Source organism: Colias philodice, chromosome 19, assembly GCF_061535455.1.
Source record: "Colias philodice isolate Cphi_HAF_F1 chromosome 19, ilColPhil1 Martin Lab GWU primary, whole genome shotgun sequence".
Taxonomy (NCBI): Eukaryota; Metazoa; Arthropoda; class Insecta; order Lepidoptera; family Pieridae; genus Colias; species Colias philodice.
This window is the reverse complement of record NC_143104.1, coordinates 6,673,300-6,687,081: the sequence shown is the minus strand read 5'-3', so window position 1 is coordinate 6,687,081 and position 13,782 is coordinate 6,673,300. Positions and strand designations below refer to the sequence as shown.

Here is a 13,782-nt window from a genome sequence, read left to right as displayed (position 1 = left end):
ATAAAAGACAAATTACCTAATTTTGCAGAAAAAAGTTTGGCAAAAGTATGAGTTGTAAAACCCCAACCATCAATTGCACTCGCAAACACAACATTCCCTTGATCCGGGGAGAAATAGAGGTTTGAATCATCAGCGTCTTCTAATGCTGAAGTCCAATCATAGAAGTTTTGATCTTCTTTATGTGGAGGCTTTTGTTGCTACAGTAAAAATGTTTTATTATAAAGTTGGATTAATAAGTATTAATATGATATTTGAAAACTTAATAGATGTTTGAAAACATTACATAATACATGAAAACATGTGTATTTTTAAATGTGCGATACTCCTAAAACCATATTAAATATATTCTCATATCAAATGTTTTTTATAGATATTTTACTTTGGAATTATATCTTAATACAGAAATATATAACAATCACGGGTTAGCACATGCTTGTTCATTTAACTTTCTCTGTTACACAATTTATTGCAATCAATATTACTCAACCAAATTTTGAAATTAAATAACAGTAAAATAATCATTTTACCTGCTTATCAATAGTGTTTTCTTCATTTTCCAATACTCCAGAAGCAAACAGCTCACCCATTACTGCATTAATTTGCTCTAGCACTTGATTTATATGAACATATGCATCCAGCGCTGTCATTTTCATTTCAACAATGAGTCTGTCAATTTTATTAAGAACCAATACTGGGTGAATATTCTCTGAATATGCTTGCTTTAATACCAATCTTGTTTGTGGGCATACTCCTTCAACAACATCTACCTAGAATCATAATATATATTGAGTCATGTGTTTAATAGGTGTTTGGTTTTTGCAGATAATTATAAATTCTAATAAGAAAATTTTTACATGAACTTGTTTGGTATTAAAGGCATGTAAATATTAATAGCACATAGAACTTTTTCAATGTTATGAAATATTCAGTAGTCATGAATCATGTTTTTCATAATATTTAATATTTATTTTATATTTATAATAAGAGATGACTTACAACTACAATGGCGCCATCGCATAATCTGACTGCCGTAGACACTTCGCTTGAGAAATCAATGTGTCCTGGAGAGTCGATTAAGTTTACAAGATATTCTGCCTGATCCACAGCATGATACAACGCTATACTGCTGCTTTTCATAGTAATTCCTCTCTCTTGTTCGTCTGGCCTGCTGTCCATGTAACGAAGCTTTCCTGACATCCTCTGGGAAATAATGCCATTGCTGGATATTAAGGCATCAGCTAAAGTTGTTTTCCCATGGTCCACGTGTGCCACAATACAAATATTTCGAATATTTGTAGGTTTGTTTTGAAGTTCAAATAACTTCTTTGAATCTACCAAACGCATGTTGGATAAGATTACGCACACACCCTGGATGAAATTTTACTTTGAAAGTACAGCGTATAAATTTGAAATTAATATACAAAACACGTAATTTATCGAATAAATTCTATAAAGAAAAATTGCACAATGTGAGCGAAACATTGAATGTTGACAAATTTGACATTCATGACAATTGACATTCATCGCATTGACATTTACAGTGACAGTTTCGTTCAGGAATATAATTTTTGATGAGTTTATAGGTATTAATAATAGCTCTATTTAACTTTAATATTTTAATTATTATAACAGTAATTATTATAGCTCTATTTAACTATATATTATAGATAACTTAATACACAAAGCTAATTATTATCTCCAAAAATTCAATGATACTACATATTAAGTATTAATTATTGTATTTTTTTTTAATTACTGAACAGGAGTCAGGAAATGTAAATTGTAAGAGGAAATGAGAAGTGTCATGTTGAAGTCGGTTGTACTTATTTTTTTGTTCATTTTTTTTTCTGTTTTTAGGAAGCAACGGAGGCAATTTTTTTTAACGAGCTAAGTACATATTCATTGAAAGAATGAAAGTATCATCGTTGGTTGAATATTTGAGTCAATGGCCTCCAACCACCCTCCAACCTTTACTAGCCATCTATACCCGGCGCGGCGTAAGATGATCCCTATGACAGTTCGTCTTAGTGATTGCTCGTATGATGGATCGTGTCGATACTTTACTATTTTATAGGCAAAGGCGTGGTTTGCATTCAGCCACGTCGGTAAACATGTTTTTACAAATATTATAAAATGAATTTCTAACGTCTAATAAGTAAACGAAACGGTAAGTAAAACGAAAGTTTTCCAAAACATAAAAATGCACCTTATCATTTTCTCGTAATTTTTAACCCGTTTAACACAGTGTATATTATTTTATCATGAAAATGGAATCCCCCATTTAATTTTTCTAAAAAACTTATATTAACATAGGTAAGTAAATTAACGCGAACGGTAATTAATTAATTAATTATGCTGCGATCTTCTGTTTCATTCAATAGTGAATGAACTATAGCTTAAGCATGGAAAAAATGTGAACTCGTTTCCATTATCGAAATTTGTTTATCGATACTTTCCGCACTAGTCGATAAATGCCAACGATGTAAGTTTTGAAGGACGTAAACGTAAAGTCAGATTGATATAATTTCTCGGAAATGTTAAGAATTGTTATAATTCCAACGGAATATCATTGTAATTGCATAAAGCTACGTAAAAATTAATAAATGCCATTTTAGACGCCTCCAATACGTTTCTAATTTAATGGTGACGCCATTACAAGTTTGTCTCTTGAGAATAACTGTCAGTAGTGTTGCCGAACTATCGATAGTTTGACTATCGATAGTTGACCTTGAAAATAAGTCAGAATATCGATAGAACTATCAATAGTATCGATATTATCGATACTATCGATAGTATCGATATTATCGATACTATCGATACTATCGATAGCGTTAATCATGGAATACTATTGATGAACTGCAATAGTATCGATAAAATCGATAGTATTGATTGCCAATAGTTGCTATACTATCGATACTGTCGATAGTATCGATACTATTGCTACTGAATATTGCAACTACAATCGATACTATCGATAGTACTGATACTATCGATAGTTTTGAGCTATCGCTATAGCTAAGGTCACTATCGATGGGACGATATTATCGATAGTATCGACACTATCGATAGTATCGATAGTTCGTTCGATATTGAGCTTCGATAGTATCGACACTATCGATAGTATCGATAGTTCGTTCGATATTGAGCTTCGATAGTATCGATACTATCGATGGTATTGCTATGTGTCGATAGTATTTACGCTTATAGGACTATCGATACTATCGATAGTATCGACACTATCGATAGTATCGATAGTGCTATCGATACTATTGCTTTTCCCCAACTATCGATAGTTAATCGATAGACTATCGATAGTGGACTATCGAGCGGCAACACTAACTGTCAGTGTCATAGGGATCTGGGATCATCTTACGCCGCGCCGGGTATACTTCTCTGCAAGTGAGTAATTTTAATGCTAATTATCTTGTAGACCATTTAATAATCCTGTCGTAGTTATAAGATTATTATTTTATTTAGGTTATCATTAAAAAAAAGTTATTTGAAAATATATATTATATCATTTGGACGTCAGTTAGACTGTATGGATGTAAACATGATATCTTACGAAAAACTCAACTTATTACTTTGATTTTTATATGGGAGGTATTAGTTTTTAAGGGGAGGTACTTAGTCGGTAGAGTCAAGGTGACCGAGGAAGAGCAAATCAATTATAGTGTCGCTTAAATAGGTAGGTCTAATTTTAATTAAAACATGTAAACAGAAATGGTTTCAGGTATTGACTGCCTTTACGATGTGGTGCCTTCATAATGCATCGAGTTTGTGATGTGAAGACAGAAACCAGAACCACACGCGGACGGAACAAGCTTTTTTGGACACGCGTCGCGGTCCCGCAATTCACGACTTTTTCTCAAAGTATAAAGATTATATTATTATTGAAATAAATGTTTATTTTTACTAAGTTAGTAACTAACTAAATAATAATATTATAATGAACGCGATTAAGGCAAATCGTCAGTGTTCTTGTTTATATTTTAATAGACTTTAATAGATACCTACTATCCTTAAAATTGGCCTTGTTGCTGTAATAATATAAAAATTGTTACCTAATTTATTTATCGTGTATAAAGTTAATACATAACTTGAAAATGTCAACTTAGCGACGCGTTCTCGAACTTTGTCCGATACGCAATAATTTATTTAGTTATGTGCGCTCATGGTCATGGTGGACTGAGAAGTAATAGCTGTAGTAATAGTTTAATGAATTTTAATCCCTTGGTAAACAAAATATTTGCGACAAGCTTTTAGGAAATGTTTCGGGAAAGTGAGATAAGTTATACCTACGTAGCAAAATACCTACTTGTATTAGGAAACTAATTAGGTTGTTTTTTTTTGAGTTTGTTCTTCCTTCAATTCGGCTTTTTATTTATTTATCAGAAGATAAAAGGTAATTTTGTATTCTAAGAAGCTTTGTCTCTGTACAGTATTTCTACTCATCTGATTTATAATATTATGTTTCTCTCTGTACCTATCTCATAAAATAAATAAATAAATAAAATAAAAAAGGTGGAGAAAATTACTGTTTACCATTATTAATGTTTACTGCGTAAAAGTTTATATTAGAAGTATCTCTGATATAGAATAACAGTATCGAGCCACAGCTATACGATGCTGCATCAATACGAAGTTTTGCACAACTCTTTTCTTGCTGCATGAATATTCATCGGGGCGTCGTTAATGTCGGATACTTGAGAGTTGGCTGGTTTCCCTCTTAACTAACTCGTAGTTGTGCTTCAATAAAAAGCGTAATTTCGCAGGGCTTTAAAAACTTAACCTTGACTCGAGACTCGAGTTCCATTATCATTAACGGTCTACGAATCGAAATTGCAGTCTCGACATTAATTGGTTCTTTTAGCTGGCCGACTTTTCTGTGGTGTATTAAGTGATTTATCGTTGTACGTACAAAGATTTACATCGTGGCGATAAAACTACATTATCAAGCACTAGCAAGGCGGTAAAATAAACAAGTGAAGTGGAAGGGGAGGAAGCAATTTTTCCAAGGAATACCATTATTCTTACCACGTCTGGCACGCAATTAGTTCAGGCGTTGAGTTCGCATTACGGCGCATATAAATCTGGCCACATTGCCGAACACGAAACCGAATACGAGCTCGCGAATTTAGATGTTCATAAATACGTCTAAATTATTAATTAAACAAAGAAGCTGTTATAAACTCTAATAAAGATAACGTTCGATCGTAACGAAGTCCGTTACGTAATTGGTCAAAAGGAGAATAATTCAATGAGTAAATTGAAATTATTCTTAAAAAGCAAAGAAAATGTAGAACGGTAATAAGTAGGTACAATCATAAACCAATCAATAACGATTAAACTTAATATAATTTAATGCATGACATTAAAAAAGTACCTTCTTTAGGAATTATTGTGGCACGTATGATGGAGTTCACACGACTTTGTATATTACCAGGTTTTCATTTACCACCGTCTAGCCACTACCGCCGCGGTTTTCTTCATACCGCTTAATGCAGAAGGCGTGTCTAATTCAACATCAAGTGTTTTCTAAAAGCTTTTACCTTTTCAATACCATAGGGAATTAAATGGCTATCAAGATCGTCAATACTGATTAGCCATTCCCTTTTGCTTGGACAAACGGCGACCCTCGCTAGCATCAGGTACAAGTTCGTTTAAATTAATGTTGTAGACATTAAATTTCCGTTTCATTACGAAATCCAACATCATAATATTGTTTCAAAGTTATTTCAGTTATTAATTTTAGTTGTCAACGCTGTGAATATCAGTATGGATGGAACTATGGATGGAACAATGCGTCCCGTTTTTATAGCGCTATTGTCAAATTAAACAAAATATTGTGAGAGCGAACGTGCCAGCATTTTGATATTTTTGTATCCTTATTGAAGTAAGAATTTCGTTGTTTCGGTATTATTCATATTTTAAGTGAATAGCTAATCCTAGTGTCAGCGTAAAATGTACGGTCGTAAAGAATTATAAGTACTTAAGAGTTAATTAGTTATCATCATCAACATCAAGGTAGGTATCTATAATCATAAATACACAGAAGCGTAGCGTGCCTTGGCGGGGCCCCGTATAAAATTTTTTTTGGGGGCCCTCAGGAAGGGTAAAGATTTCTCACAAAAGCGCACATTGGGGGCCCCCTTGGCGCTGCTTGAAAGAAAGGCTTGAAAGAGCATAGAATGTAAACCAATGGGAATTCTTTGATTACGCGAAGCCGCGTGCGGAAAGCTAGTAATCTAAGTACTGTGGCTAGTACTAATATAATATTTACGATAAACGACTGTACGGAATTTTATGTATCTTGGCACAAACATTGTGTCAATCTGGATTGACATTTGATTTTATTCTCTGTTTACTCTATAAGCTACGGCGAGCGAATTGTAAATAAAACTAATGAAGTTAGAGAATAAGTTAATGAAGGTATTGGCATTCTATTTGTATACGGATATGGGTTTTAAAAATATCTTTGATAGTATAGTATAATCGATAACGCATGAATGAGTTCATGTCTTTTCTCCCATGAATTTCGATCGATTCTATAGGCTCGCGATCGAAATAGGCTGGCCAAGTAACTACGGATTGGAAGCGGTGACTTGTCGAGTTAAATTTAAAGTAATTACTAAAATATAGAGCGATGTTTTTTAAATATTATTTTAGATACATACTTTTATTTAACAAAAATTTAATTCAAAATATTTCAGAACGTACACAGAAATGAATTCCTCATATTATTGCACACAACTAATATTTGCCACATTGAAAATCGGAATGTATGTTATCGCTTATTTCCACGGAAACCTGTGATATTAAATATTACCAATGTGAAGGTATTTGTTACACTTCCGAATTTCTTTAATTTCTTGTAAGTAGGTAGGTATGTATTTGTTACACTTCCGAATTGCTTTAATTTCTTGTATATTTGTTTTTTCTGTCTCAGGTTATAAATAAATTCTGGAATATTTCAAACTCCTCTTCGAATATAAAGTTCGACGATTAATTAGAAATACACTGTTGGTTTAAAAATATAGTTAATTGAAACGAAGCAATTAACCTTGTCCAACATGTTGGGATATTGGTGTCAACTATGTAAAGTATTTCTAATTAATATTCTGACCATTTTTTTACTGTTGTTACAACCTTAGTAGTAATAATACCTAATGATAAGGCTTCAACTCTAAACTTCTTTCGTAAAGTTAAAAAAAAAACACATTACATCACAAAGTTTTTATGGATTTCATTGACTCTCACGAATTGGGAAAAGTTCAAATTTTTCCATAGGCAGTTTAATAAGTCGTGTATTTGACAGGCTATCCATATTTAAATCATAATAATATGATTTGCTGGAAATTTCTCCATCTACTTACACTAATCACAAAGTTAGAAGTGGACTGAAGTTGATGAATGTACGAGAGCAGTTTTTCTTCAGCTACGAAGAATTACAGCTTTCAAAAGTTTGTGGTAATAATTACCCTTCAGACGCAAAAGATAATCATCAGCTAATGCATTGAATTAAACTGCAAACTGTATAAAACCGGAGATTGTTTATAAACGTCATGTGCAATCGATGTATTTCATTATTTGAGAAACCTACTCGAACAAAGAATACTTAAAATAACATCTATGAATAACATTATTCATTTTATTTCATGCAAGTCACATTTTATGCTCGATGTAAAGAGAATATACAAAGAAATAGGTACGTACACAAATTTCAACAACAAATAGGTATTCCTAAAATATAAACACGTTACTGTTCTCTCTTGCTTTTGCTGACTGCCCTATCAATAATTTTCTGTTCAATTTGTACGTGAATATGAACCGGATTATTCTTCTATTTCTTAAAAGTTCAACATGTTTATTAAAAAGGATCATAAAATTTGAAAGAATTTCCATTTAAAAAATATTTTAATGAAGTTTTTTTGTTAAGCTTTTGTAATTCTTTACATCGAGAATTTCGTAATACTATAAACCGCAATAAATAAGGTTTATGATTATATTTTTATTATGTTCTGATATGAGAAACATGGAAAGTAAAATATTTTACAATATTTTACGTTGAATTTACACGTTATTACAATTTGTTCAAGTCATAAAACCTTACCCTCCTCACTATAATGAAGCAGTATCACTTTAAAAATGAGGTGATAAATAAAACATACAAGAAGAAGTTTCTTTAAAATCTTGCGTTGAATTTTCACAACTTATTTGTAGTGTTAACTAAGTGGCAACATGAGAAACAAGTGTAGCAACACTTGGTACAAAAAGATAATTCCATGGTCGTTAGATCCACGCTTGATAAAAAGCTCTGAGTTTCCGCAGGCTGCCGCATCGTTACCGCATGACCTACAATCTAGAATCTAAGCAAATTAACTATTTTTGGTAGTAATTAAACTATTTTGGGCTTTAGTAACAATACGAAGTAGCGGGCTGAAGTACTCTCGGCTTGTGAATATTTAATGACTTCCTGAGCTTAGAATCTTGCACTACCAGATGTTAGTAATCTTTAAATTATTGTATCAAAATTCTAATCGAAGGAATAGCTGAATGATCGAATCGTTATTATACCAATAATTGTATGAATGCTTCATAAAGACTTAAATAATTCATTAATGTATAAATCACTTTATGGAAATTTCTGAGGTCTAAGAACCGTAATCCATACCTCATATTGAGCAAGTAAACGAATTAAATGGAAAATACCTATAATTCATTTTCTTTAATAAAAAGTTTAGTTAGAGAATTTATAATTTGAATGTATTTACTTAAGTAATATTCTAATAATATTACCTAAATAAATACAAGAATAATTGTATAAATAAATACAATAAATTAAATTATTTAATGATACATAAAAAGCAGTTTTTTCTTCTTTTCATGACAATGTTTTAAAGAGAGTTTTTATACAGCACCCGATCATTTTAACCAACCGGACCTAGTCAAAAATTTATTTTAAAGACGAAACATATTATTGAATATAATATTATAATTCATGAATTACTTTCAAACTCGACTAAACAGAGCATTTGTTCAACGCCGTTTATTACATAATATATTATGACTTATAATAAGGTTTACAAATGAACTCATAATTACTACGTAACAATTAAACGAATTTAAACACCGGATCGTATTTCAATTGACATTGAGACTAAGGATTTGCCCGACCTTTGCTGTAAATTCAACGTAAACATAATTCCAAATGTCTATTTGCTCAAACGTTGTTTCATTTAGTTTTGACTTTTGAATCAAGTTCTGTTCAAAATACATAGGTACATCAAATATTCTTGATTCTTCCAATGGCTGCTTCAAGTTTGTAATCAAATACAAATTAAACGCGTTACACTTCTGTGGAACAATTGTTTGAAAGTTTATTGAGAAATGTTTTAGTGTTAGAACTAATACCTTATAAAATGGCATGAAAGGTCACATGACTTTAATGATAAAGACTTTTGGTGTTTCTTAGTACCTATGGAATGGATGAAGATTGAAGATTAAAACTTAATTAGAAGTTAACTAGCACTGAGATCTGGCACTTCTAAGAAACTCTAAATATTATCTGCGCGTTTAGAATCACTAGCATAAAGTACCTATTACAGAGACTGTTATAGGAGTTGTAATTGCATCTATATTATCATATTAATATTATCTACTACCAGTACCGTCACATGCATTTTAGTTTATACATTCTAATATCATTAATAGAATCTACGGAAAATAAAAAAGTTATGTACCTACGGTTTTATATAGATACTAAAAAACTATGTTATGGTATATTCAAGGCCATGTTCTTGGCCTTACTCTTAGAAGTGTCTAAAGAATCACTCCATTCCATCAAAAGTCGAACATCATTGACAAGCATGATTCTAATTTATTATAATATGTGGTTTTCAATGTTGTATCAAGAGCATTTTTGTTTTATAGAATGTATTTTCTCAACATGTTTTAAAACATAGTGTATAAATATCCTTAAAAACTTATCTAATAATTAATAACTCTACAAAATCAATTTCGATTATATTTATTGCAGGAATAAGGTCGTCATATTGCACTTTAAACCATTTCTAAGAAACAAAAATGCGATAAGTAAATTAAGAAGCGAATGAACAAAAATATGTACCGGATCTTGTGATTGCAAAATAATAGAGAACTATCTTGTCTAGAATTTATCGTCCGTGAAATAATGTAACATCTGTATATAAAATGAAGCGATGTCTTACTTTGCTTAAAACTGAAGATTAAGTCGTTATTATACGTCCAGAGTCGAGACAGATCTGATTCAGTTTTGAAGTAGAACTTTTCACTCGTCTTTTCTTAAGTAATTCAATTTACAAATGACTTTTCGTCTGCTCCAGGGCTCTATTATTGTGAATTGTTTCTGTTTTGGAAGCAAAATATAATATTCGGGAATTGACTACTAATATCTATCTGTATATTGGTTGTGATCTGTGATTGCAATATACTTTTGCAATACCTATACTTTATGGTTGAAGTTATATATTTTCTAATTAATGTAATTAAAAATATAACAATATGCTCTATACTGTTATGCACTCACTCTATCAATACGTTGAAGCTAATTGCATCCAAGTTTTATCACAAAACACTCAAATCTACCACTTACATTATAATCCTATAGAGCTAAGTCTAACATTTGCTATAGCATCGGTATATTCAAAATTTACACTGGTTCACCTTCTATGACAGTCTGACAGTGTCCCTTATCACTCATAGGGCTTCGCAGCCAGATGTGATTAGGAACTTCACAATTTTGTTATAGTATTCGTAATAGATATAAATATCTGAAACAGAGGCACTTTTGAAGTTAAATTTTTACGCATTGGTTGTTGTGTATCACACACATAAAAACAACACTTTTTCGCCTACTTTTTAGTGTATAAATACCTTGTCTCTTTTACTAATCTGTTTTTATCAGTATAACTTGAGTGAAAATTTTATAATTTTAATAAAAAAAAAAAACAAAAATTTGAATAACGTTTTATAATCTCATTTATTTTTAAGACGTTCTTAAATAGATACAATGTTATGAAGAAACATTGAATGGTATCGTAATATATTAAATACAATATAATGCCATACATTACTGCATTTTTCAGGACATTCTTATATTTATTAGGGTCCTAAAGTAGGTATAGAACACAGTATTTATTCGTAAACCAAAATCTAATACGTAGAATCTGATAACAACTTACTACAAAGTGCTATTAATCCTAGCTATTATCGAGTGAGCTCCAAAACAAGATTTTAAAACGTAAAGGGCGCGACATAAAACGCGGGCATCCAGGCATGAAATTAAACAGCTTGCACTAAGTTGTTAATCGTCTGGAGTTTTGCCAACGCCCAATTTGAAGAAAATGCTGACGATTCGGCCAAGTTTCACCAGACTCAACTAATTGAATATGGCGCCCACGGCTAACAATCCGCGAACTGAAAAATAATCGCTGTTAAATATTGATGTTGACTTTATTGTAAAGTTTCACCCTCTTAAATATTATACGACTGGGTTGTTGATAGAAACGACGTCGACGTTGGTAGCAACGTTTATATTTTAAAATATCGGGTTTAAATAGACTTGTAAAATATATTATTGTTTTCATATTAAGGCCGAGAGAGTTTGCGCATGTTACAAGTTTTATATTATAAAATAAATAAATAAATATAGTGCAGTATACGAAAAATTACACGCGCATTGGTTTTTACATTGAAATGTACTTTTAATAAAATCTTCTATAAGCACCTAGTGCTGACCGAGGCTACCTTATATGAGGCATTTCCCATCTACAATTTTCATTTAGAACGTTAACATTTGACTTATATTTATCTATTTATTCATCTACTGATTAGTCAACAGTCATGATTCCTTGGGACATTTTTTTTATTCTTAATTAAACTCAAACATTCATAAAAAATAATGAAATAACGTACAAAATATATGGATACTGACTGTTATCCCTATATTTCACAGTATTTAGCCCAAGAACAATGTCTACAGGACAATGCGTTCAGATTTGTCAGTCAATCACTGCGCCGGGAACACAATATGTCGTCAGCATGTCGTGATCCCGTCGTATCATTCATTGCTTTAAGAGCTTTGGCTACTGTATAGCCATAGTACATGAACACAGTATAATATACTCGTATATAGAATTATTCATTTATTTAAAGATAGACTTATCAACTAGATACATATAAAATTAAAATGAAATAATCATTAATACTTACCCATCCAAATTACAATTACAGCTTTAAAAATACAAATAACCTCATAATATTATGTGAAACATATTATGTATGTGATACATAATAATTGATAAATTATCTAGAATTAATAACAAAATACAAAGCGCGCATGGAAGGAAGATAAGTAATTAATAATTTGGAAAATCCAAGAGTGCACGCCTCATAATTTTTTTTTAATAAATATTTATTAATTATTATTTTTGTTTATTTAATAACAATTAAACCACATCGAATCAGACCCTGAAAAATGAAAGGGTTCTATTCCTGAGCATACTCAAGCGTAAGAGAAAAAAAAAGAAACGATTAGTAAAGTATTTCGGTCGCTATCGTGTTAACAAGAAAAAGGATCCGCACATACAGACACACGGACGTCCAAGACAGAACTTTTTTAAACTGTTTTTTAACTAGTTTAAATAACAAAAATGACATCAAAAATATCATGAACGTTAAAAATAGTGTTTTTTCTTAATATGTGTGTGTATGTATTATCTTACAAGTGCAATGTATGATACATAAAGACATTTTAAGTTTGAAAAATCAGATGTTTTGCGCGAAGTGACAGTAGTACCCACCTCAACGCTTCGCTTATGAGGCGTGCAATATTTATATCTAGTAAATGTAAAATGTTTTAATTCACAATTTTACAAATAACTAAAAGAAATTACTGATCTTGGACCTAATAGCAATATTTTTTTATTGAGATACTTCCAAGAATTTGTTGCTTATTTCACTATTGAATGATTATATTATCAAAAGAAATCCATTTGTGTATTTTACAGTATTATACAGATATTGATAGTAGATGGATTTAATATGTATTAAAATAAATATTTGTTCTTGACTGTTATTAGAATGAACAATTGAATTTTCAGAAAAGGATCGTACTTGATGCTATTTTGTTTATAGTTTTTCGTTATTCAATGTTGACAAAGACAACATTTTCTTTAATAAACTTGCAATATACTCGTACAATAACAATCCATTAAAATACTTTATATTCTATAATATAACGTTTTTTAATCATAGAACGTCTTTTAATCTAATAATTATAATACTATATTCAAGCTTACATTACTTAGCTCTCAGCAGTTATGAATAAACAAAGGTGTTCAGAGCTCTGCACAATGTTTTAATAATTCAAGTCATTTCACAAACACATTTGTATGTCAAGCCCTCGTCCACTTCCTCGGCATGTAGTTGCTATGAATGAAAATAACATTCCAACTAAATCCTTCGTAGCATACAGACGTCCAAATGTTTGTGCTGTGGCATGGCTCGCCTCTCCTTAAGTTATGTGTTACACAAATGTCCAACTATGCTGACATATTTCCTACGCATGCCATAAGCCGTGAATGTATGGGGCATGCAGCCGCTTTCATAAATGATATTGCTTGTGCCAAATACAATGGATCAAAAATGGCGTCAAATATATTTCCCGCGTTCTGTTTAGTGTGTTTATTAATTGATGAAACTCACACCCTATTATAATTTTCACACTATAATGTTACATAA

General features: G+C 31.2%; 2 protein-coding genes across 2 annotated transcripts in view; both read right to left on the bottom strand.

Moving 5' to 3' along the window:
* The window catches only part of LOC149480010 (elongation factor-like GTPase 1), a 109,849-nt gene extending 108,362 nt beyond the window's left edge, over positions 1-1,487 (bottom strand). The window contains exons 1-3 of the mRNA XM_089707174.1: positions 997-1,487; positions 528-767; positions 17-197 (exon numbers count right to left, since the gene is read on the bottom strand). Of these exons, the coding sequence (XP_089563300.1) occupies positions 17-197; positions 528-767; positions 997-1,344 (769 nt within the window). The 5' untranslated portion in view covers positions 1,345-1,487. The remainder of the gene's footprint in view (positions 1-16; positions 198-527; positions 768-996) is intronic.
* LOC149480005 (uncharacterized) overlaps positions 1-13,782 on the bottom strand; it is a 340,612-nt gene that overhangs the window by 180,754 nt on the left and 146,076 nt on the right. The gene's annotated exons all lie outside the window — the stretch shown is intronic.